Source organism: Anomalospiza imberbis, chromosome 6 (assembly GCF_031753505.1).
Source record: "Anomalospiza imberbis isolate Cuckoo-Finch-1a 21T00152 chromosome 6, ASM3175350v1, whole genome shotgun sequence".
Lineage (NCBI taxonomy): Eukaryota > Metazoa > Chordata > Aves > Passeriformes > Viduidae > Anomalospiza > Anomalospiza imberbis.
Window position 1 is genome coordinate 61,679,759 of NC_089686.1, and position 26,789 is coordinate 61,706,547.

The 26,789-nt window shown below is 41.5% G+C and overlaps 1 protein-coding gene across 1 annotated transcript in view; it reads left to right on the plus strand.

Annotated features, from left to right (window-relative positions):
• METTL15 (methyltransferase 15, mitochondrial 12S rRNA N4-cytidine) overlaps positions 1–26,789 on the plus strand; it is a 75,681-nt gene that overhangs the window by 39,962 nt on the left and 8,930 nt on the right. The window contains exon 3 of the mRNA XM_068194821.1: positions 25,354–25,545. Coding sequence (XP_068050922.1) covers positions 25,354–25,545 — 192 coding nt within the window. The remainder of the gene's footprint in view (positions 1–25,353; positions 25,546–26,789) is intronic.

Sequence of the window (26,789 nt, forward strand, 5' to 3'; positions counted from 1 at the left end):
GCATGATTGAAATAGTTTTCTCTTTTGCCTTCAAAATAACTCCTTATAAGTGTTCAAATAGATTAACAATAATATTAGGTCAAATGGCTGGTAATAATGAGAAGATACATGACCTGTCATAAAACCAGGCTTTGAGCTGGTTGCAATATTTGCTGTATAGAACAAAGTAGATGAGACCTCTCAAGTTATTCTTGTGACAGAAAATTCCACAGAATCCCAGAATAGGTCAGGTTGGAAGGCACCACTGGTTTTGTCCAACCTCCCTGCTCACACAGGGTCATTCCAGAGCACATTGCACAGGGTTGTGCCAAAATGTTCTCAAATATCTCTGGTGAGGAGACTCCACTCCTCTCTGGACAATCTGTTCCAGGGCACGGCCACCTGCACAGGAAAGAAGTTCTTACTGACATTGTGGTGTAACCTGCTGTGCATCAGTTTCTGCCCGTGGCTTTGTGTCCTGCTGCTCCACGTCACTGAGCAGAGCCTGGCCCATCCTGAGCCCTCCCTGACACCGTCAGACACTGACAGGGGCCTCCCCTCTGTCTTCTCTTCCTGGGGGGAACAGGCCCAGCTGCCTCATCTCCTAAGAGATTCTCCAGTCCCTTAACCTTCTTCATAGCCCGCCACTGCAACCACTCAAGGAGCTCCTTGTCTTCCATGAAATGAGGAGCCCAGAGCAGGACACGGTACTCCAGATGTGCCTCACCAGGGCTGAGCAGAGGGGCAGGATCTCCAGCCTCGACATGCTGGCAACGCTCTCCCTAATGCACCCCAGGATCCCCTTGGCCTCATTGCCCACAGGGCACGCTGCTGGCCCACGGACAATTTGTCATCTACCAGGACCCCCAGCTCCTTTTCCACAGAGCTGCTTTCCAGCAGGTCAGTCCTCAGCCCGTGCTGGTGCATGGGGTTGCTCCTGCCCAGGCATTGGACCCTGCATTTCCCACTGTTGAATTTGACACAGTTCTTCTCTGTCCATCTCTCCAGCCTGTTGGGGTCCCTCGGAAGGGATGCACAGCACTCTGGGGCCATTTCTCCCATCTTTGTGTCATCAGCAAACTTGCTGAGGGGACATCTGCCCCTTTGTCCAAGTCATTGATGAGTAAGTTAAACAATACTGGGACCAGTGTAGAGCCCTGGGGACATCCCCAGGACCAGGCCTCCAGCCAGCCCCTGTGCCACAGCCCTTGGGATCTGCTGTGCAGGCACTTCTCAGTCCCTGAAGTGTCTGCTCCTCCAGCCCACGCTGCCGGAGTCTGCTCATGAGGCTGTTGTGAGAGGGTGCTGAAAGCTCTGCTCCAGTCCGGCCAGGCAATATCCACTGCTTATTTCCATCTTGCTGTTCCCAGGTATTTGGACTACTATGGTTTTATAGGAAATTTAGCAGAATAGAGCAGCAGGCATGGTCTTCTTGGTCTGGTCTTCTTGGTCTCATCTGTTTCTTTGTTTTGCATGGCACATACTTGATGGACAGGGCACCAAAACTATGTCTAAAGGAAACCTGGAGTTCTGTTTCCGTGGATATTTTGGAGATGAAAAAAACGGACTGAAAAAGAAACCTCTGTAGGTTTTTGGTGTTAATTTGATGTCTTTTTTCATTGCTCTTTAGTTGAGATACTAGTTTATTATAAATTCAGATCTAACGTAGCAAGAACTGTGAATAAAAAACATTATTGAATTTTAAAAACTAGAAATTCGATACTCCTTTTGTGCAGTGACTTCATGGCTTAAGACAAGAACTGAATCTCATTGTATAATCAGGGGAATTTCTTGCTTTCAAAGGGATGTTTCCATTTTTCATTATCATAACTAATATGATACTAAACATTGAAAAATAGAAGTGTGCAGAACTAAAAATGTCTATCTCTCTAACCATTGCTACAGGAAGAAATGTCAGTATTTGGGTGCCCATCTGGAAGCTTCTCAATGCACATTTAATAGAAATAGATAAATACATAATTATGGTGCATAGAAATGTTTATGCATTAATTCTACATTCAGAGATGCAGTGTAAACCCTTTAATTACTGAATCTTGCTTTTGAGTTTTCAACTGAAAATTGGATCACCCTGGCAGGTCGGGCAGGATTTTGTCTCTGGAAGGAAGCTCTCTCCTCCTGCTAGACTTTCAGGTGCAAGTCACACCTCGATCCATGGCACCGACAGCCCTTGAATCCAGCTTTTCACCCATGCATTGTCTGTGGCTCTAATGTTCCCTTCCAAGGTAATAGAGGAGAAAAACCAAAAGCTGTATTAAAATGGAATTAAATATGCTGTTAACCTGTTATCTACAGAGCCAGGTACTTTGTCTTGGATTTATTTAAGGTAAAGCACTCCTGGGTCAGTTTCATTTATTTCTGTGTTGTCTGTTCTCATCTTGATCTTCGAGTTCTGGGTAATAGTTTTCATGCAGACTTCACGTGTAATGATGAAGGAAGGTTTGCCAGCCTGTGGTTCTCTGGAAAATCCTTCTTGAGGTTTTTTTTGAAGTTACCATGGCACTGCCTTTGTCACAGTTATCAGGGATTTGCCTCAAAGCTGGCAGGGCTTTGACATCGGCCAGCTCTCCTGACACGTTCTGGTCTCGTGTCCGTGTCCAGCTGCTCCCTGGGACAGGGACCACTTCACTTGTCCTCCTGTGCTGTGGTGTTAGCAATTTCCCTCCTGGTCTAGGACAGTGGGCACCTGGGGCAGATTTTGCCAGTGAATTCTTAGGCAAAGGCTTTAATTGCCTCAGCCTTTTTAGTGAAATTAATTCCTGGGTCGCCTGTGCCATTCTTCAGCCTTCCATATCTTGCTGGCATTTCCCTTTCCAGGCTTTGCTTCAGGCAGATGGAAGTGTTCTTAAATCCAGCTCAGGATTTCTCTGGAGGTTTGTCCTGCATGGTCAGTATTTCCCTGTTCAAGCAAGCTGGCGTCTTGCTGTGGCTGCTGTGGCTTTTTGTTCTCACAGGGGTGTGGATTCCCGTGGATTCCCTTGCACCTGGCAGAAATTGCTCACGGGGTTTGACCTGTTGTCCTGAGCTCCCTCTCGTGCCAGGAGGGCCTCCTGTTTACCCGTTCCCTGAAAAGGCTGAGGTCTCCTGAGTCCTGTGATTTCTGCTTTGCTGCCATCACCAGTTTTGCAGCTTGGCCTGAAGACTTGGATTGCAGGGTGACACTGTATAGCTTAGATCTAGGAGCAGTGGCCAAAAGTACTCTTGGACACTTGTATTGCTTCCAGGAAAAATAATCCGTTCGTGCACCCTTCACTGTTATTCCTCCAAAATCTGTTCGTGGCTGCGTCAGGAGCTGAGACACCTGAGGTGACAAATATTTGTGGAATACTTTTGTTTCTTATTACCAGAAGGTTTTTACCAATTCCTTATTTTTGGTGTTGTGTATTTTACTACAAGTATTCCCTCTTTTCTGTGTTGAACTGGTCTAGCACTTTCTTACTGGTTAATTTCATGAAGTGTTCAATTCCATTTTTAAGTTATAAAATGAATATGGTTTCTGATACTCTTAGTACTGTGAAGTTTCAATTGCTTCTGAGAAATAGAAGTTGTAATTCATTTGTTGGTCTTTGAAAGATGCTGCAGAGGAGAAATGTTACTTGCATAACACATCAAGTATAAAAATGATCTCTTAATATTAACTTAAGTCAGTTGTGGAAAACCCTTTAATAATTTTGACTGACCTGAAGCTGTTTGAATATGCCTTTTAAAGAAAAAGAAAAAAAAAAAAAAAACACAAAGCAAAGCAAAATCTGTACTGTAAATAATAATAATAATAATAACTTCATGATAAGTTGAAAGTCATTTTTTCAAACAGGATTATAAGATTTAAATAAGATATTTTCCTTTGAATCATTGGGGGGATTTTTGGAAGGTTGCTGTGTAAAAGTAAAGCAGGGAGTGAGTGGCATCTTAGAATTTTGTTTCTTTACTGCCTGTGATAAGGTTTGGGGAAAAAAGAGTAGTGGTTCGAGGTTCAGGGTTCTCAGTAAGCATTGCTCTATTGGGAAGTGGAGCCCCTCTCTAAAAGTGTCTTGGCCTGTGCTCTTACCTGAGCTAAGAGAGGATTTGATACTTTTGACTTTGTTCTAGAGTTAAATGATTTCGGGAGAAAAGGGAATTATAATTTACTGGTTTAGCTCATACCCTAAGTCAACACAACTTGTTGGAAGTTTAACAACTTAGAAGCCTTCTCATCTTGGAATATTTTAAACTTAAATGCCAATTCCAATAAGAGTTTGTATGAAAAAGAAAGTGCACCCTTTAACTAGAACCAGAATGTTCTTATTGTTTTGGCTTTCTGATGTCTTTCTGCCCCGTAATCTACTTGAGGAGGTACTGCAGGTGGTTTGGAGTTTGAGTGGGTTAATAATTAATAAGGATTTACGTGGCCTTTGTGTCACTTCTCATTTCCAAATCGCTTGCTAACAAGTCACCTAAGGGCTTAAAATTGACCAGGACAATAAGCAGCAGGAGCCTGTGGCACAGTTGATGCTGATGAACAAAGAAAATAAATTGTAGAAGCAAAAATAAGTGTTATTGGTTGCACTTGATACTATAAAAATTGTTTTCTTTTAAGGAATACAAAGAACCAATTCACATAAATATTTTTTTTGTTTTAGCTTTATGTAGAACTTAAACACTCCTCTTTATATTTAGTGCAATGATTATTCAGTTTATCAAATGTTGCTGCATTGCTTTTGCTCAAAAACATTCACTCAAATGGATGTCAGGATTATGTAATTTATTTTTCTTTTTCTCTCTTATTTCTAAGTCTCTCTGGAGATTGCCATTACAGCAGGAAGCCACTTAATATTTCAAATATTTCAGGACTGGAAGAGCGCATCCATTTCTATGAGCTACAGAAGGTTTCTGACTGCAGGGTAGGGTTTCTTCTGGTGTCTCTCTTAAACCTCGTGATCCTTTCAAATAAGAGTAAATATTCAGCAAACATCTAAGTAATGATAGTTAGTGCCTTTGAAAGAGACCGAGTTTTGTTGTATGTGAAACAAGGGGATTTTTTTTGTTTTGTTTTTGCCACACTCCCCTCCAGGTTACTTGACTGCATTCACTTATATGTAGGCAAATCTTGGTTTTTTGAGCAAGACCTGTGGCAAAATTTCCTTTCTCACTCCGAAATTTCCACCGTAGATTTCCTAGGCTAATACTTGGATAATTTGATTACAAATGCAGATTGTTGCAGGTGGTGCCACACTTTACTCCCGTTCTTCTGCAGCTCTTAGAATACCTGGATCTTCCCTGCTCCACATTTAGACAGTGTAGGTAACTTGTAAGTCTGTCAGCAGCCTTTTACAAGGGTGGGATTTCTTGTGTGTGATCTCTGATCTGCAGTGTGGAAGCTCTTTGAATTCCCTCTGCCTTGGGAGCTGTATGGAGTGGTGTAAGTGTCTTCATGTTCTTGAACTGAACGTTGGAGAGCCCACTGGTCAAAAATGACAATTATCCCTATTCCTACACTGCTCTGAAGTTCATGCTATTTCTTCAAGCTTCTTTCTAGCCTTCTGTGTTACCTTCAGGGTGTTGTCCTTTCCCTTCCCTGTGAGTGCAGCCATATTTGCACATCTAAAACTTGTTTTTTTTTTGTGCAGAGGAAGGACTGTAGGATTGCTTAGGTTGGAAAAGACCTCTAAGTGCAACTGTTAACCCAGCGCTGCTGCCAGGTCCACGTCCCTAAATTCCAGTGTTAAGCATTGTGTGTTCAAGCAAGTTCCTAAATTGAAATATTCAGCCCCATCCGTGCACCATGGTTCTGTCCATCATCGGGGTGCTGAAGCCCTGAACCATTAAACTGTCAGTTGTACAGGCACAGCCCGAGGTTTCATCTTTGACACAAGTGAAGGGTATTTTGTTTAATAGCTGCACCACAGAAGGCATGGAAAGACAAAGCTCCTTGCTACTTCATGTGTTTATTCAAGCAGGACTCAGAGATGCATTGTAATGCAGATTTTTAAAACTCGGGTTTTACTATACTATCTTCAGGGTAAAGGTATTATAATTACTTTTTAAATGTCACTTCCACTCAAAATTGCTTACTGTGATTTTGGCCATATGTCCTGAAAAATAAAAGAAAAATTATATCTGCCTCATTTTTCCCTCTCAAATCTAAGTAAGAGGATATTATGAGGTAGAAAATACTATTTTTATACCCTCTGTCACCTTTGTTAACATTTTATTAGGCATAAATCATGTAGTTTCAGGCTGCATGGTGGCAATATGGCTCAGTGTGTGTTCTATTTTTATAACTTTATTTAAAACTGGCATGTAACTTGCTGTACCTGAAACCCCAAGTGAGCCAGTTATTGGAGTGTAACAAAGTTTTGACGTCAGAACTGCTATTTATTCCACTGGCAGCCATTAGCGATGCATTACCCTTTGGCACTCGTGTTTTCAGAAACATGGTTAAATTTTTATGACTGGCTCTAGCCAATTAGGATTCTTTCTCAAGATAGAAATAAGGGAAGGGATCTTTTTTATAACTTACTAAATGTGGCTTTCCAGAAAGGGCGTAATAAAACCTGTGAATTATTGCACTCACAAAGCATTCTGTGGAGCCACACCTCAGCTGGCCTGCTGGCTCTACACGTGTGTTTGGGAGGCAGGGGTCCAGCTGGGCTGCCTTGTCCAGTGCATGAGCCTTTATTAGGATTTAATGTCATTCCAGCTGAGTCATCCTCTCAGGTCAGCCTGGGAGCTTCAGCAGGATGTTGGAGGGGCTTGAGGTAGAGAGAGCCGGGGAGCTACAGGAGGTGTGGAGGGGCTGGGCTGGTCACAAACACATGGAGAGCAGTTTCACTGGGGCTTTCTGATGCTGCCTGTTCCCTCAAAAAGCTAAACTGAAGCAACGCTCACGAGTGCATCTTTGCAGACCCTACATCCCAAGTGGGATGGAGCAGCTGCATGGGAAGCTGCTATGGGATGTGATTCCTCCGTGTTGGTTCGCTGTGTTCTGGCCATGAGGGTGCCGGTGTCTGCCAGCAGGACCTACAGCAGATATGTTTTCCTTCTGTGTGATGTTCCGTGATCTTCTCCTGAGGGCTGGGTGATCTGCTCTGTGTGTTCAGGAATGAGTTCAGAGATGCCTGTTGACTCAAGTTACGAAATGCTTGTTTGTACGCGTTGTTTTGCCCGTGTGCTGTAGATTTGTTTAGAAGGGAATGCTCTTTTATATAAGGTTATTATTCCATTCCTGCACTTTGTTAATGATATTGTGTTCTTTAAATCAGTAGTGAAAATATCCCCAGCTTTTGTCACAGGTGGTTTCCTGCAAAAAATGCTTCTCTTTAAGGCTCTGATCCTTATTGTAACAGGGCAACTTCAACGTGTTGTGTAAAAGGTTGTGGCTGCAATCTAAATTTGGCAGCTACATCCTGATTTTCCAAGTGAATAGAAGCTGCTTGATCTTAAAGTATCAGCTATCTGCATTTATGGGTAATTCAGTCGTAATATGATTTCCAGGCAAACAATTGTTTTTTGAGCAGCCACGAGAGGGAAACTTTTTGGATGTTCTGTTTTTGGTTCCTGTATTCCACATGTGTGCTTTGACATCCCTCACTGCTATCTCCTGTAATTTGGATATTCTGAGGGCAGCACATCAGAGACTTTTACCTGTCCTTTTTTCTTTACCTGACTTCTGTTGTCTTTTGCCAACCCATTTTAGTGTCCTTACCAAGCTGATGGAGACAAACATTTTCTTTTGCAGAGCAGTGGCTGAGAAAATTGTTGAAGGTAGAAAAAAGTAGTTGTGTGAGGCCTGAGAAAGAAGGGGTTGTTTGAGTGGAGAGAGTGCCCAGGAGGTGGCAGAATTTGGAGACCATTGAAACAAAAAGGAGAAAAGATTCCAGAAGAGAAGGAAAACTGCAGGAAGTGTTTCCAGTTTCTTTGGGGAAAGCGGGAAGGCAATTAGAGAGGGAGAAAGTATGTAATTGCCTAGTGATTTTATGAAGGAGACATGTAGTCTTGCGGAAAGCCTTGCTGGTTCCTCCTGTGTGCACATTTGTTCTGCACCTGTCTGAATCTCCTCTCAGGGCTGTGCACTCATTGCCCTGGCATGAGAACGTTTGTCACATCAAAAAACTCAGTTGTCTTTCTGAATGATCCTTCCAATATCTTCTTTAAACAAATCTTCTGGTGGAGAGACCACTTGTTTATGCGTTTGGGTTTCGTGGAGGGGATCATGAACAGCCTTTTCTTCTTGGAACAGGCACCTTTTGAAGCTCTCTGTTGGCTTGTGGTGCCTAACTGGGAATGTGAATACAAGGCTGACTACTTCTGAAAGATGAAAAGCTGCTTTAAATCTCAGATTTAAGAATTACACTCTAATGTTAATCCAGCTTTAAAATTCCAGTTAAATATTTTAGCTGTGTTTTCCTGGGTGCTTGCAGATACTCAGGCAATATTTGGAACAGTAATTTTTAGGTGTCTGAATAGTGATAGTAGACTTTCTCCTGCTGCTACACATGCAAAAATTGAAGAAAATATCTGTTGGAGAATGTTCTGTGAAAAAGGAAATTAGAGTCATGATTGCTAAGTTCTGAAGTAACTGTTCAAAATGAATTTGTGTTTAGGCTGTCACAGCCTGCAGAAAATCTAGATAGCTGCAATGTGGATATCCTAATAGGCAATTTTGTTTTAAATCATGAGCTAAGGTATGTCATAATACAGGCAAGAGCTGCACAGTTTCACTGCAGTTTTAATTCCTGGATTTTTCCAGCATTACTTATTCCTTACCCCTTTCCCCCCACACTCCCAAAGAGGTACTTTTATCACAAATGCTAGCTTTTTAGATTAATCTGCTTGACGATATTAATCTCCTTCAATACACTGCATTACCCTTTCTCAGAGAAGATCTGTCATTCAGCCACCCTCTATTCTCATTGTCACAGGAGTGAGCAAAGTATGTAACAGAAGAGCAATGCGTGGCAGTGATAATACACAAATTAATTTCTGATGGATTGTATTTTCTTAACATTTGCCATTCCATGAGAAATTAGATCGAACATGCAAGGTTCACAAGGGATTTTTTTCAAGTCCAGTTTGTGAGGTATTGTAGCGCAAGGCTTTTTGGGAAGAACTGAATCATACCTACAAGTCAGTGTTTCAGCCCTCCAACTCCAATGGTCGGGTGGTAAAACTTGGTTTAAGTGTAATGAGCCAAGGAGGTTGATTTTCATTTTTGCAGAACTGTAACATTTCCATGATTTCATATCACTTAAGTGGGATTTATTTGTAATGAATAACTTCAATTTGATCTCTCTGTATCATACTGGAGAAGAAGTTTGACTCACAACTATTTGTGTTACACATTGGTAAATTAGATGCAATACCAAGAAATAAGCATCCTAAGTAAAGACAAAATCTCTTATTCCTAGGAAGTAGGAAAGGTTTTCTATGTGATGCTTTCTGAGGTTAACACCTCTTCATTGTTCACAGACCATGGAAATTATGATGTTGCAAGAATACCTATGGGATTGCCTGGATAGATGTAGAAAAGCAGTGGGGAAGAATATGGAAGAGAGCAGGAAATGAATGAACATGGAGAATTGGGAAAATATAGCAACTGAAGGGTAAGAAGCAAGTCTAGAGGACAAGTGCTAGTGTAAATTCTGATGAGAAAAAAATCCAGCATCAGAAAAATTCCAAAATGACAAGTGGTCTGAATAATTCATGATTGAAGGGAATATTATGAGACAGAGATAAAATGAATGGAAGAGATGCAAATATGGAATGTGACAGGCAAAATACAAAGAACAGAAATTAAATATCAGTTGGCCATTTGACAGCAGCAGTTAAAATTAATGGGTGAGTCAGGGGTAGCCAGAAAAGAGCTTTATGTGAGCTTCAGGGTACATCTTCAGGATATGCAGTTCAGGGAGATGTATTGAGTGAAAGGGAGGTTTTGGTCTTTTGTTTAGCGGGGAAAAAACTGAAAATGGTGCATGGTTGTGCATTTCAGCCTAGCTGCTTCTTCTACTCCACAAAAACATACATGGCATGTCTTACAGTTGCCATGGGAAGTACTGTGGCTTTGCTCCTCTGTCCACTTCAGCATGAAATCAATCAGTGAGAATGCTTCTAAGTGTACTCTGGTCCCTTCAGACTTGACTGGAAATGACCCACTTTGGTTTGCTTGTTTGTTTTGTAACATCTATGTTCATATGCTCAGCTTTGACCTAAAATTTTCAATTTTAGACAAGAAATATGGGTTCTTTATGTTATACCTGTTTAAAAATACCCCAAATAATAACTCAAAAAATAGTTTTGTTTGGAAGAGAACCTTAAAGATTGTCTGGTTCCAACCTCTGCTCCATGGGCAAGGATGCCAACTGTCCGTGTCCTCCTTGTAATACAAAGAGATTAAATACTGGTAAGGTAAAGAAACCCCTGATGCAGTTACAGGAGTATCAGGGGATAAGACAGAAGAAAGAACAGAGTGACATAGGCAAAAATTTCATCACTTTTCCAAAGACATGAAATCAGATGTTGCCAGCTTGAAATTTAACTGCAGAATTCCTGATCAAACTTAGCAATGAAACAACTTAAACCCCGAATGATTTCCAAAAGAAGATTTAAATAAAATAAATCATGGATGCTGGAAACAAGGGGTTTAAGCACTGTCCATAAATTGTAAAATTAACACAAAATCTAATGTGCTTTTGGAATTCCTAAGCACTGTTTGCCTTTCCTCTTCCTAGAAACATTCCATGATAACAGGAATTGCATAAATAATGTGTCTTGGTGATTTCTTGTGGTTTATTTATACATAAAGAAATTTTCCCAATGTCCAGCTCAGAGCTCCTTTTCTGCCACTTCAGTCAAGCATTCCTTGACTTGCTGTGGCTTGGCACGCAGAATGGCTGAATGCTGATGCCTTTTTAATAACTTGGTACAGAGATAACCATCAGATCCCCTCCAGCCTTCTCACTCACAAAGAAAAACAAAACAAAGCCCAATTTCCAGTGTTTCCACACGACTCCTGCTCTACCTGCTTCTTTGTTGGTCTCTGGATCTCTTTCAGCTTATTGACTCCTTGTTTTAAAGCACTTGCTGTAAATTTGGTCCAGTACTTCAGGTGATACCTGATTAGTTCTGTGACACATTGGCTACTTGACTCTTAATTTTCGATTATCAGACTCTTGCTAATTATGCTGTGCAAGTGTTTGCATTTTTTCCTAGCAGATGCATTCATAAAGAAGCCATGCCACACCCTTATTGTGCAGAATGTGGTTCTACTCTTCTCTTCATTTCAGACAGACCCTAATATTTGTCAGAGTGATCTTCAATGATTTTGAGAAGACCCTGATGTGGTTTTGCCACGATTTAAGCCCTTGCCTGAATTGTTTGGCTCAGGTCCTCCTCTGTAAGATGGCTGATGCCAGGCAGCTGTTTTATCCCCCCATGTAATGGTGCCAGAGCTCTCTGAGAGTCTTTTTGGCAGACAGTGTCTTCCACAAGGTGTTAATAATCTGTGCATCAGAAAATTCACTCATTTTGTGGTCACAAGGACTGTGATGTCAGGACTGCTGTGGGTGAAGTCAGCACAAATGCAGGAGTGTTGAGCAGTCAGACTCGCAGTGGAAGGTTTCTGGGCTCTTTTCTGAGACAGAGCAATAGCCCTGGGATCACTTGAGGATTACTTTTATGAATCAAATGCAGCTATACCCTTTGTAACAAATCCAATAACCATACTGTGAATATAGCACAACAGTCTCTGGTGATGCAGGTGGTGTGTGGGGATGAAATTTGCTGCACCAGGCTCGTGGCAGTGCTTTGCAGAAGGGAGCCAGAGGTTTGCTTGTCCTGACATTAATCACTTCCTGTGGGTGGTTCTATTGAATTCTGCTTGATTTCATTTGATATTGTGTTACTGGGAACGTGGTGTCTAAATTTAAAGTTCTTCCAAAGGAGTTTGTCAAATGGAGTTATACTTACTCTTATGGTATGCCACCTCAGGGAAGAGATACTCCAGGTAAGGCGTTATAATACTGCCAAAATGAAATAGTAAAATGCTTCCTGAGTATCTCCCATGGGTGATTTGAAATGTTACCCGAGCACGATGTGGGAACACCAGTGGAGCCATCTATAGTATTCTGAAGAATTTAATGGATTACCCATGGTTTTGCATTGGCAAAGAGGCATTTATTCCAAATGAAAGGTTATTTTTTCCACTTGAAGTGCTGCTTTTGGTATTGATAATGATTTCAGTAGTTCAGCTTGTGAATGGGAACAGAAATGTATTTGTGTAGTAATAAAAATGAGACTTTCTTCCAGTGAGAGTCATTCTGCTCAATAACGAATTTTTTTTTACTAAAAAGTATTGTAGCAAATGGAGAGCAATGAAATTCAATTTACTGGCACTTCCAAAGAAAACCCTAATAGAACTGAAAAATCAGCTTGAGAACATGCAAGAATACTGAGATGTAAACCAGCTTGTGTTTAGAGCTTGATTCCTAAATTTTTCATGTCATCAGGTAAGCAATTATTTTATATCCTGCCAAGAATCCAACATCAAAAACTCTTAAGTCATAAATTTGTAGCCTGATATGGAAAACGAGTCTGCTTGTAGTAAATAAGTAAATGATTCAGGAGTAACTGTTTAGCTTTCTATGTGACAAAACACAACTAGGAATGAATCTTCCAGGGCAATGCCAAACTGCTCTTGTTTTATATTTTTTTAATTAATTTAATTAATTTTGTTTAATTTATTTTTGATTGATTTTTGATTAATCTAATCTGATTAATTTAATTGATTAAATTATTTTGATTATTTTGATTAAATACACAGTTGCTACATCCTAATTTCAAGTTTGTCTTGACAATTCTAGGGAAAAAAACTTAAAAACAGGATCAGTGATCTGTAGTATTTTTGAAGACTTAACTAACTGAAAGCCCTTTGCCAGCTTTGTGAACAATTTGCCCTGAAGCTTTTCCCCTGCCTGAAGGGCTGCCACGGAGCTGGAGTCTGTTGGAGTTGCTGAGACCCGAGCTAAAGGCAGGAATTCCAGTGAGATGTGGCAGGGAATAAGATGGCCATAAGGGCTGTAGTACTGGAAGAGGTTTCCTGGAGAGCTTGGGGAGTATCTTTGGAGGTGTTGAACTGGACCTGGCCTTGTGGAGCCCATCTAGTTCGGGCTGAGCTTTGGGCTAGAAGAGCTCTGGAGGGCTCTTCTGCCAATTGTTACCTAGTCCTGTGATTCCTAGGTAAAAAGATGGCACTTAAAAAAAAAATCTCTGTAACAGTCTGAGCATTCAAGTGGATCAATGGGATTCTTGCCTAATTCCAGTTTATGGAAAACTTGGTTTTAAATAAATGCTGAAGTAGACTATAGTTTTCTGGAGGCTATCAAGATCACGTTGTGTGTTTTCTAGCCCCTGGAAGGGCATTCATCTTGATGTGAACATTGCCTGTAATTATTTTACTTATAAGATCTTACCCTTTAGTAACATGATAGAAAGTAGTTGTCTAACTGGGGAATCAGCTGCTTTACAAAAGAGATGGAAACCTGCTGATAAACGTAGAGAAATACAGCCTGCCAAGTCCCAAGCCATGGAGCAAAAGGTTAAAATGTTCTTAGAGGGGCCCATTCTTCTTTGTTCTAGTTGGGTAGAATTATACTTAAAAATAGCACTCGGGTAAGTTGGGACTTGGTTTGGGAGTTTCTTTTTTATCTCCTTTTATATCACATTAAGTTAATGCCTTTGGACTATTTTGTTGCACCCTGTGGAAAAGCAGACACCACAACTTTTCAACTGTTGAACTTTTCCTTCAATAACAATCAAATGTTGTTGATCTTGGGGTCTGAATTATCCTTTTGTGGCAGCAAATGGAAGATCCTTTCTCATCTTCTGAATTTAAAAAATCAAAAAAAAAAAGCTAAAAAGAATTGTATCTGAGAGTAGTGTATTTTTTGACTTTTCAATCAGAAAATAGCAGTTTCCAGTCAATATCAATGTTATGCCTGGTTTAAAGTTCCCCAGTAATTGCTTTGGGAAAAATTAGGAGAAAGAAGACTTTTCAATGCCAGTGTTGTATTTATGCATTCAGCTAGGGGGTTTCTAAAAATAAAAGGAACCCTTTATAGCTAAGGGGTAAGTTATTCTTAGGTTGAAGTGTGTTTATACACATGTAAAATGTGTAGTGTGTATATGTCCTGATAAGTTTACATAAACATTTGCAGGGTGAACTTTTCAAGGGAGAATTGCAATAGCTGTTCAAATATAAACATGCCGTAAGAGACAGCCACATCACTGAATCCAATTGCTTGGTGTTATAAGCCACTGCATAATTTAATCTCCTTCACTGTGCTCTATCTTAAAAGCAATTAGGAGTTCTATATGCAGTGCTCCAGCTATTCCAGAGTCTAATTTTTCATTATATGAAACTTTTTAAAATCTCCAGTTAAAGCAGTTACCTAATTTAATTCTAATTGAAGAAAATTAACTAATAGTTGGTTAATATCTCTTAGCTCTTTTCTCTCCTTGGCATTTAAAATACTCACTGTAGAATATTGTCATCTATTCTTGCCCTTCTTTTTTGTATGCAAGACAAGTCTGGGATTTTCTTCATCCTCTCATAATCTCTCACTTCTGCTCGTCCTGTTCCACATGGAGTTATGTTTTAGACAAGGCTCCTGTAAAGGCATACCAAACTCTGGATGTCAAGTCTTACTATTCCATTTGAAATACTTTTCTGTTCCAGTTAAGAGTCGTGACTTGCATACTGTAGGGTTTTGTTTCCCTTTTCACAGCTGTTTACTGTTCAGATGGCCGAATGCAGCTTGCTGCTCCTTCTCTCCATGGTTCTGTCCAGGTGATGAGCTTCCAGCTGGGGCAAGGGTTTTTTCCAGAACATATTTAGTACATATTTTCACAGTGCTGCTTTGAGCTCATCACGTTTCTCTTTGGTAATATTTTGGGAACTTTGCCATCCTTACTGGGGTACGTGCAACAAATTTAGCTAGACTGGCACTTCCCCTTCTAGGTCAGAAACTTAGAAACTTGCTGCAAATATATATATTTTTTTTTTGTTTGTTTGTTTGTTTATGGGACTGTAAGGATCATATCTCGTGATACTTTAGGTGGGTTTTGCAACAGCTTCTGTTCTCATAGTCTGCCACATTTTATACTTCCATATTCCTTCTTCTATATGGTATCTCTTTAACTGTTGATTATGTGCCTGTTTCCTTAACTTGCATATTTGGTAGAGCTGACTCTTCTTTTTTTTAACCTCAGGATGTTGTCTTATTTCACAAATGGGGTGCTCTTTTGTTCTTTTTTTTTTTTTCCAGTGTATCTCAATTGAATATATTTTCCCCAGTAGGGAGAAACAGAGCAGTAATTTAAAACTGTGTGTGCACTTTCAGGAGCAAGCACTATTCAATCGAAAGTTTTCTTACTTCTCCAAATACTTACAACTTCAGACTTTGTTGTAATCTGCAGTGGAAGTAGTTAGACCGCATGTAGTCTCTGTGCATACAAAATAACCTTGTTGAGACTAGGGAATTTCAGTTTAAAAAAATTATTTTTTCTGATACTGACTTAAAAGATAAGTTGCACAATTTCTGGATGTTCATTTTATAGGAGGGAAGTTCATTTGAATGCAGCATTTCATGACTTGTATGCAGTAAAAATGCCAGTACAGGAAACACTGAATGTCAGGACAGATTGTCACTGGTGACACGCATTGAAATTCCCCAGCTCTTATTACAAGGCACTTAATAAATGAAGTAACAGAATGAGATGTAATCAAGAATTTTCTGTATAATTCCACGTGGATGCTAACTGGTGGTGTCTAAAGAGCAGCAAGATGATTATGGCTCCTGAAAAAAACTAGTTTTGTTTTTATGATTGCTTTCTGAAATTGACATTTTTAAAGTAGGAAAAAGGTCAGGGTCACTGGGGAAGTGAATGGCTGCCAACTTGTGTTTTAAGACAGCATTTTCAATCAAAAGCACTCTTAGGCTTGGTAATGTTGTGTTCTTTTGTGGAACCTCGGTTGTTTTCCAAAATTTAATGCTTACTGATGTAACTAAGGTTATCTTAAGGGATACACTTGACTTTGCATGTGCAGTATTTGGAAATCATGATTTGGTTTTGATTTGATGAACAAGTAAAATACCACCTCTGAACTATGCAGACACATGTTACAATCTGCAGTAGGATTAAGCACATTACTTTCTTCCCAAGATGGGATTGCAATGTTCTGAGAAACAAATAGAGATTTAATTTTGATTTTAAGTGTTTCATAATTTGGGACAATTTTCGGAGTTGGTAAATACAGAAGTAACAGGTGCAATGTAACAAGGTAAAGTTGTGTAGAGAGAGAGTAGTGGAAGCAAAGCAATCTTCTGGTGTGGATTTTCTGCCTGGTTTTAGGGGTCACTGATCTCATTGCAAATGATCTCACCAGTCCAGTGCCACAAGGAAATGTGGGTGGGGCATGCAACTTAGTTATTCACAAATTATCCAAATAAGCCAGTATGACTGGTGGCATGATTGCTTTTGGTTTTTGATTGTTGATTTTAGGCTACGTTACCTAATACAGCAAAAATGAATCTTTTTTCTGCAGAACCTCCCAAGGCAGCAGGTGAGAAGACGTGGAGTTAAGTGGTGTGGCAAAGCATGTTTACTCCAGGTTTACTCCCGTATGCTGGGAGCTGACAGTGGCAGCTGAAACAGTGGGCTTGTTCTGGAAATCTTAACGCATGCTGGTGTTCACTGCTGGCTAGAAAAGCATGCTAAAAGCTCCTGGGAAAGAAATAGTGAACAAAATACTCACTATTGGCCTGTCTTTTAAACCCATGATGTGATGGAGTTTTTAATTTTATGAAGGGTTTGTCTGGAAAAGGGTGAGCCCTGGTATGAGCAATGGCACAGAGCAAGCTGTGACTTGTGGCTGAGTGATGCCCCCATTTCCCTCCTGTCCTTATTTGCTTTCCTCTTGTGTTCTGCTGCTCTTGTTTCTCCTCCCCACAGTTAGGAGCGTGGTGACAGGCAGAGAGTTTAATGCTTGAGCTGAGAGCCTATTCAAATTGGAGACATGTTCTCCTGTGGCATAGCTTGGAAAAGAACAACAGGAAGGAAGAAAAAGTTACTTGTTTCATCTGTAATAAATTCTTGATGCTAGATGTAATAAATTCTTGATGCTAAATGTTATCCTCAGCGTTCTGAGGTTTAAGTACTGTTTCAAACAAGGAAATCGTTTGTCAAAGAAAGAATAGTTAATTACTGATTTAAGTAAGACAGAAACATATTCAGAAACTGAAATGTTGCAGTGGGGGAAAGCAGGTACTAGAGAAATATACACTTTTTTTTTTTGTTCATTTAACAAATGAGACAAAACTGAGGCAAGTTCTTGTCTTCTCAGACTGTAATATTTGGCAGTTTGGTCCTTGTACATACCTGATTGCAATTAATCAGTAACTGATCAGTAAAGCTGATTGAGGGATAAATCTGGTTTTGTGCCTTGCCTCCAGTCTGCAACACCCAATACAATTTCAGATTCCTCTGAGACTGTGTGTTAACACTGGGAAAAAGAGATCTGCCCCTTTCCTGTGTGCTGGAAAAAATGCTGTCTACAATGCTTGTTGCTACAGATTTTAGTGTTCTTATTTTCAGGGACTGAAACGTGTTCATATACAGCTTTTACATTCCTGATGTTAATTTATACCTTTCAACCTGCTGGTGTATATCCAGATCTTCTTTCTGTATTCTACTGGCTTTTGGCAACTGATTTAAACAGAACATTTCTTCCTTCTGTGGCCAGTAGCAACATTTCTTTTGAGTTCAATTAAGTTCATGGTGTCCTTAGTGAAAGCGTGAATTTATACGTGGGTTGTTGTGGACTGGAGAGGCAGTTTTTATCAAGCTATCTTTTAAGAAGAAGAATATAACTATTAAGCTTTATCAACTCTGAGAAAACTTGCTGTGTTTTCTTACAGTGGAAAAGTGATCTTAGATCTTGAGTGATGAGTTGGACGTTCCTTTAAACAGGGGCAGACTGTCAGCAGAAACGTCCAGCAGTCAGCAAAACCTCTTGCAGTAATTGTGGAAGGGGTGGTGGTGTTCATGGGGAGAGGGGAGGCACATGGATCTGCTTTGTGCTCCATACCCTGTTTGTGCCAGGGCAGCTGGTGATACAGCTGGGGGGTCAGTGGGGGGTTGGAGTCCTGAGGTGCTGATAATGATGATCACTCCCCTGATCCTGCTGAAATCCCCAGTGGAAAGGCAGAGAAACCGTGACTTTTCTGAACTCTTGTGGCTTATGAGTGACAAGCAAGTCATTCTGACAGCTTGGTTTCCTTTGCACATCTGAATGATGACAGCATATCACCTATGCTATATATATTATGTAATAAAGGTGTCACTCATGATGATGTTACGTATTTTAGAGCAAAGGCTTTAATGGCTACATGCAATTGCATAACATTTGCTCTTATTGTGCAGCAAAGCTTTGTGTTACTTAGGAAATGAAAAACCACATTTTTTCAAATTTTGGTGAGACATGTGATTCTGAAATTTGCCTCGATTGCCTTTGTTAGTCTTTTGTTTTGCCAGAAAAAGGAAAAGAATTGCTTCCTTAATCTGTAATGTAGCAGGAAACACTGTTCATTACGAATTTAAATTTTCATACTTATTTCAATGAGATTGAATATACCTGCTGTGGAAGGTGTCTAATTATGGCAAGGCTTTGGATTTATACTCAATGGAAACCATCTTTGATGTTTGTGCTTTTGGTTTACAAATTTTGTCTTTTCCTTTAGTTAGAACAGTGTTTTCCCCAGTAGTTTTTGCTGAACTTGTGTTAGTGGACAGAATAGTGGAGCACATAGTTCATACAGAAATACAAATGAGCTTTTAAATAATGAGCAGTCTGTATTGAGCAGGTGTGCTTGAGAGGTTGTTAGAAACTTCTAACATCAAACCTCTAAATGAAGTTTTGGGGGCTAGTGTCAATGACAGCGGAGGAGGGAAGGATTGCATCACTTTACAGAACGTGGCAGAGTGAGGAGCAGGGGCGGTTTTCCTGGGAGCTAGAGGAGAACCACTGAAGCACGAAATGACCAGTTTCCTGAGGGTTTGTGCACTCTTGGGATAGCATTTCTGACACTGTAAGATGCTCAGTGCAAGGAGGGAGGTTTGTTGTTGGGGTTTTTTTGGTGTGATGTCGTCAGGAGAGGAGTGAGTGACTTTTCAAATGTATGCATACCTTCTAATTAGTCTCTGCTCTTAAGTGGGAATACACAGTAAGTAAAAGTTTGTCAATTTAAAAGTACTTAAAATGACATATCAGTGATCCTCAGACAGAGTAGAGTTGTTATTGCAGCCCTCAAATTTGAAAGTCTTAAACTGGTTCTATGGAAACTGCTTTTTACCTATGCCTCTTCCCGTTTTCAGGCCTTTGTTAGTCAGTGGCTGAGAAGTCAGTTTGTAATTTTTTCTCAAGTAAATGCTGGGCTTTCCAAGGATCTGTAACTTATTTTTGTATAAAACTAAGTTTTTGCATTCAAATGTAGCGACACAGTTTGTTTATAAGATGATAGATGTCACAATTTTTGGTTTCACTTTTTTTTCTTGGTGCTGTGGGTTGACCCTGGCCAGATGCCAGACACCCACAAAAGGCACTCCCTCACTCACTGCTCTCTGCAGCTGGACAGAGGAGAGAAAATTTAACAAAGGGTTCCTGGATTGACATAAGAACCAGGAGAAACCACCTGGGCTCCTCTGCCATGGGCTGGGGGTGGATCTCTGCATCCCCCTGGATCCCCAGAGGCTGGGGGTGGATCTCTGCATCCCCCTGGATCCCCAAGGGCTGGGGGTCGATCTCTGCATCCCCCTGGATCCCCACAGGCTGGGGGTGGATCTCTGCATCCCCCTGGATCCCCAAGGGCTGGGGGTCGATCTCTGCATCCCCCTGGATCCCCACAGGCTGTGGGTGGATCTCTGCATCCCCCTGGATCCCCACAGGCTGTGGGTGGATCTCTGCATCCCCCTGGATCCCCAGGGGCTGGGGGTGGATCTCTGCATCCCCCCTGGATCCCCAAGGGCTGTGGGTGGATCTCTGCATCCCCCTGGATCCCCAGGGGCTGGGGGTGGATCTCTGCATCCCCCCTGGATCCCCACAGGCTGGGGGTGGATCTCTGCATCCCCCTGGATCCCCACAGGCTGTGGGTGGATCTCTGCATCCCCCTGGATCCCCACAAGCTGTGGGTGGATCTCTGCATCCCCCCAGGTCCCCACAGGCTGGGGGTGGATCTCTGCATCCCCCTGGATCCCCAAGGGCTGGGGATGGATCTCTGCATCCCCCCTGGATCCCCAGGGGCTGGGGATGGATCTCTGCATCCCCCTGGATCCCCAGGGGCTGGGGATGGATCTCTGCATCCCCCTGGATCCCCACGGGCTGTGAGTGGATCTCTGCATCCCCCTGGATCCCCAGGGGCTGTGGGTGGATCTCTGCATCCCCCTGGATCCCCAGGGGCTGCAGGGGCACAGCTGTCTCGCCAGGGTCTGCAGAGGAATCTCAGCTCTGGCCCCCGGAGCAGCTCCTGCCCCTCCTTCCCCACTGCCCGTGGTGTCTCCAGGTTCTTTCCCTCCCGTGTTCTCACCTCCTGCTCCTCCTCCTCCTCTTTCTGGAATTCAAACTGCCCCCACCTTTGTTTGGATTTCTCCTTTAATCTCTTATCCCAGAGGTGTTCCCACCATCCCTTCTTGTCCCAGCCTTGGCCAGCAGCAGGTCCATCCTCTGAGCCACCAGGGACTGCCTCTGCTGGGCCTGGTGGAGGCTTCCAGCAGCTTCTCCCGGGAGCCACCTCTGTGCCCCCACGGCCAAAAACCAGGACATGCAAAACCAACACACTTGGCAAGCATGAAAACCATGGCAAATTTCCCTTTGTTAAAGGTAACTTTTACAGGGTTTTCAGATGCATTTTTTGAGAAGGATGCTACACTGAGGCGCAGTAACACACACCAGTTCCCAGGTAGGATACTGGAAGTTCCTGGGATTTATGGCTGGAACACTTCATGGTTTGCTTCTAGGTGTGCCTGGAGCAGTGCAGGCGTGAGTGAAAATGGCAGCAGTCTGCCAGCTGTGGGTGACCTCAGCCAGGTGAGTCAGTGTCAATCCAGGGCTGTGCCAGTGTCCTCATTACAGCTGGAGCTGCTTGGCAGCCCTGCTGGCAATCCCCTGGAGTTACTGCATCAAAGCACCACGCTGGTCCCCTTGTTTGATGAGCAGTGCCAAGAGTTAGCTGAAAAACTTTGTTTTCTGTTCTCCTGAGGAAACCATTTGTTCTGGCTGAGTGAAATGTGGTTTTCACTGCTGACAGGGGATCGTCGTGTGTTTGTACACTGAATTTTTAAGTGGAGCGATAGTGAAACATCAAGAACAAGTATTACTGTGTATACACAAGAAAATGCTGAAGCACCATCAAAGCATCATTGTACATCTCTGTGAAATTACTTCAGTGATTGATGTCATGTCAATGTCTGTGACAGTCAAGAGAAATTAGATGAGAGAAAAGATTCCATTTATTGCATTGAAGCAGTGTTAATGCTTTACTTTGTTTTCTTGTGTGGGTCCCTCTCAACTGACTAAAATGCAAAACAAATATTTTTATAAAGCTTTGCAGAATACTAGAGATTAACTGAAATACTTTAGGAGGCATTGACCCTTTTCTCATTCTGCTCTTTGCTGTGCTTGAGAAGTGTGGATCAAGTCCTGTCTAGCAGAATTACCATGCTATGTGTCATAATACAATAAAATACTGTGTTATGACCTGAACAAAGGACCTGAACCCAAGGTTCTGTATTATTTTCCAGCTGTATATTATTTCCCAAGATTTCTGGAAGCTTCTGAAGTTGTTGCACAGGAAAATCTATTAAGGCCTCACAGCCTTAGTCGCTGTCAATAACTTTTTATTCTTTTTAAAGTAGGCTAGATTGTCCATATTCCCATTGTTCTTTTGAAATCTTACGTACGTTTTTCTCGTAGAACGTCAAGATTACTAAAGAGGGAGTGAACATGTGGAATATTTTGGGAAGTTAGAGATTGCTTGTCTGTAGCAGTTGGGAATTTGCTGAAAAACTGCCATGCTATTACCCCATACACACGCCCCCAAATGAGAGTTCACATGACAGGTATTTTCTGCTTTTTTGCATCCTCAGACCATCATTTCTGAAATGGTCTTAGCTTTCTGCATGGTATCTTCAAGTTGTTAAATATTAAACCCTACAAGTCTTGTTTCTCCATTTCTAAGAGTGGAGCTAAAGCTCTTCATAGTTTTTTATGTTTCTAAAATATTCTGAATATATAAAACGCTGCTCAAGTACTAAGTTTAAATATTTTCTCTTAAGCAAGGCATCTTGGTTTAGTCAGATTTTAACCTTCTAAGAGTGCCTGCAATGATGGGAGTGGCCCTTTGTAGTCCCAGCAGCTTTCCAAGGTGTCCCCAGGCCGTGATGAAAACGCCCATTCAGTCTTGCTCTGTGATGTTTTGATGTGCTCTCTCATCTCAGGCTTCTCAGAACTGCAAGCTTGCCTGTTTTTCCTGGTACTTACGGATGTTCCCTGGTTTACCTTGCCTGCTTTTTCCACTAAGCACTGTTTTTGCAATATATTAAGACAGAAAGGGTAATAGATTTTCACACTAGGTAAGTATGTCATCGAACATAAATCCTCTACTGACCAAAGAAAACACTGGAAGACGGAAAAAAGAAAGTGGAAAGAATTCTGCATGCCTAGGAAGAGCAGAAGGCATGTGGCTGTAGGAAACAAAGTTTTTTGACATAGTTTATTATTTAACTGTTCATTATTTATTATTTATCTGAGATTTTTCTGGGAGGTGGATTTATAGATCACATAAATAAAAGCCTGAAGTCAAAAGGAAGTTGAGGGTAAATTAAGAATATTTTGAGAAATCCTGTGTGTAACAGGCAGTTTTTATTTGAATATAGGCATAAAGAATGGTAGACTAGGGGAGAGTATCTTCTAACAAATGTTCTGAATCCTTGGTAAAATATTTTATTTCAAAAAAATGCGTCATGCTTATAATCTAATAGATTAGTCCTTTTCACCACTATCATTGTTACTGTCTGATCCAGAAAAGAGTTGATATTTGTGTTTCCTTTCATAAGGTGATAAATCTTTCACCACTCTGTACTTGGTTTGATTAATTGAAGTGTATGAGATAGCCAAGCTGCTCAAAATTGTCTTCTGTTCCAGAGAGAAGCAGGAATCCAGAGAGCTGGCCCGAACGTTGTAGTATAGTCCTTCGAACCTCATGAAAAGCATCTGGTTTTAGTGAGCATTCATAATCAACAAGATGCCTGTATCCACCGCTGGTACACACAAGGCAGTGTATAACAAACACGTTCACACAGAAGCTGTAATTTCACACAGCTGAAAGACTGACATCAAATGTCAGCCTAATCATTTCTCAATCTTTTTTTTTTTTTTTTTATTTGCAGGCTCCAGAATGTTTTTTTTTCCAGCTGAAGCATCTCTCTACCAAAGAGTAAATTTCTACTTACTCAAAATTTAATATTTTTTTTTAATTAATCTTTTTTAATCACAAAAGTTTGGCAGATCACAAACCAAAAGCTGTCACAAACATCTTCGCTGTCCACATATTTATGGCTTGTTTAAAGAAATGTAAGAAAATTTCTAGCAATAAGTAGTGTTCAGAGTAATTTTTCAGGTAGGTTGGTAGAGCACTACTTCAGAGCCACTGACGTGGATTACTGTCTGCTGGGGAACTGGACTCTGGCAATTGATAGCTTTATCCAGGTCTCATTTACTTTCATCCCCCACATATGGAATTTTAAAGTTCATTCATTTGCATGAGTCACGAAGGTGGAAACACTGCTCAGCTGGAAAAAGTGGTATGTATTTTCAAGAAAATTCCCCACATGACATTGAGGAGGAAATCCAATCTCAAAACTCTATAACTATGTGGCTTAAGTTGGTTTAAGTGTCTGAAGTGGCTCATTGTGCTTTTCAGGAGCTGTCAGTTCCTATTATGCTGGATAGCCGTGTTCAGTTATGGGCTGGACAGGAATCAATTCCAAATTGTGTGTGCCATCATGATATCCCTCATGGAAATTGTCCATTCACACTGTTTCCTGGGTTCTGTGCTGTGTTTAGTAGGTGGATTTCCTCTGCTCTAATGAGGAGAGCACTGTGTAGCTGAGTGTTCTTCCATGTGGTTGGATTCATAAGTGTCTTCCTTTTAATGGAGCTTTTTCTCTCCACACGGAGGCAGTGGCTCCCTGGGATGGGCAGAAATGTGTTCTGCTTTGCAGGTACTGCTTAAAAATGCAGCAACATGTTGATGAATCCTTCTAAGTCTGTGAAATCCATCTAGATTTTGAGAGACAGATAAAATAAATGGTGTAATTGTAAGTCAGCTTATATACAGGCAGAACCCAGAAGTTAGGGATTAGATAGCCAAGAGAGCATTGGAAACCTCAGAGGTCACAGAATCAAAGGGTAGCCCGAGCTGGAGCAGAGCCATCAGGATCACTGAGTGCCGCTCCTGGCAGGACAACCCAAGAACTCCATCCTGTGCCTGAGAGCATTGTCCAGACACTTCTGAGCTCTGCGCGGATGGACACACGTGTGTGTCCAAGATGTGTTCTCTTCTCCCTTGCCACTCCTCTTTTTCTTATCAGCACGGGAATATTGAGAAACAACCACTTTAAATCTAGGAAAGAGCAGTAAGCACAAGAGTGCATGTGAAACTGCTCTCTGCAGTGATCAGGTGCCTAAATCCAAAATGCACTAAGTGTTCTACCTGCTTGTGATTCGGTGCACCTCATTCTCCCAGTTATATTTAAAATGACAAATGCCACTAAAAATGTGTTTGGTCCCACAGCAGGAGCTTGGAATTGTTTTCCTGCTGGGTAAATATTGACCACAAGGTTGTGCATTCTTGTTCCATTTTGTCTGCTTCTCCAGGTCTGAGATCTATTCTTTCTTTCCTGCACCTTGGCCTTGCTTGACTAAGGGCCCTGCTAAGCAGGGCAGGTTCTTCAGCAGTCAGGACATTCCTGCTGAAGGTGTCCTCTTGAGTTCCTGCACACTGAAACAATAGAATTTTAGTCAGTTTTCCATTTCTTTAAGATGAAGCAGGAAGAGAGTAAAGAGTTCAAGAAGTAGCCACTGAGGAGTGGTCTGGACCAGTTTTCAGTGTTGACATAGGAAAAGACGTATAAACTATTACTTTGGAGTTGCCCTATTGCTTCTGAGACAAGTTGAGTGCTATGATCTAATTCCTGCTGTGCAAGGGGCAGAGATGGCATTGTTATGATTAACCTTGGGGCTATTCATGTGTTCCTGTCTTACAGGAAGCAGCTTCAGCCTCTTCTAGGACGGTTCAGCCAGTCAGAGGCTTTGTTAATCTCGTCTGGGGTTGAGCCAGGGACTCTGGACGGCGTTCTCCTGGATGTTGGCTGTTCTTCCATGCAGTTAGACACACCTGAAAGAGGCTTTTCCCTGCAGAAGGATGGACCCTTGGACATGAGGATGGATCATGACAGGTACATCATCACAGAGCATTTCTTCTTGAACCTCAAAAACTCTCTGCTATGCACCCCTTGTGCATTTCCTTTCCTCTTAAGATGGAGAATTCTTTTCCTCAAACCACATCTAATACTGCATGAGTAGCCTGTCTTTCTTTTGCCAAAAAGCTTTTTTCTGTCTCAGTGCTCAGCCCTGGTTATTGTCTTTGCCTTCTTGGAAATGAGAGGAAGGTTCCAGTGGTGAGTGATTGAACCAGTAATGTTTTATTAGCTGCACCTTTAAATTGTAACATTTTTGGAGTGTGTGGTATACAGTCACAGGAGCATCTCTCTTTTGGAGGCCTGCTATTTCCACAGTTTGCCTGTACTTGATCTGCAGGCTCACAGCTTCTTGCTGCAGTCCCTTTCCTTTTCTGCCATGCCTGCTATTTGTGGAAACTTCACCCGAGCAGGTTCAGTTGCTCCCTCAGGAAAGGAGCAGCGTCCCTCTTGTGTGCAACAACCATGTGATCCTGTTGCTTCTCTGTGAAAGGAACATGATAAAAATAAATAAATAGAATCCCATTCATTATATCTGCTAGCTTAAATCAGACAGCCACGTTGTTCTTAACGTGCTGGTGTGACGTTGCCTTCCATGCTCATGTATTTGTTGGGAGTTCTGCTTAGCAAAATTACAAGCTTCCTTTTTCTTTGTGTAGGAGGCACATCAGGCTCACTTAATTGTCAAATTAATGGTTACTGAGTAAATCAGCTGTGTTTAAATTTGGATTGGTGTTTAGTACTTTCAAGAGCATGAAAATCAATCGTGGAGTGATAATTTCCACTTATGCAGCGTTTTTCATCTTCAGACAACCTGATGTATTTCTGCAGCACTTTGCTTTTTGCATGAGCAACCAAAGATCTGTCTTGCATGGGTGATGGTCGTGATTGCATGACACGTTACATGACAGAGAATGGCAGTTTTTTCTTGGTGTTTTGATGAGTGTGGTGTCTTAAGAAATGCAGTTTGTTATTCCATTGCTCACAAGAGCTAATGGGAAGCCTCAATTTCTAAGGAGTCAGCTTACCATATTTAACACATCTAATTTCATGATACTTGCTTTTTCTGGTCTTGTGCAAAATGCTCCCACGATTCTCCTGGGATTCAGTCCTCAGATTTCAAGAATCTGAACTCCAGGCTTACAGAGAAGTCAGATGCATCCTGAGAAAACAAACACAGAACAGGAGCCTAAGAACAAAGGATACCTGAGGCATAACAAAAG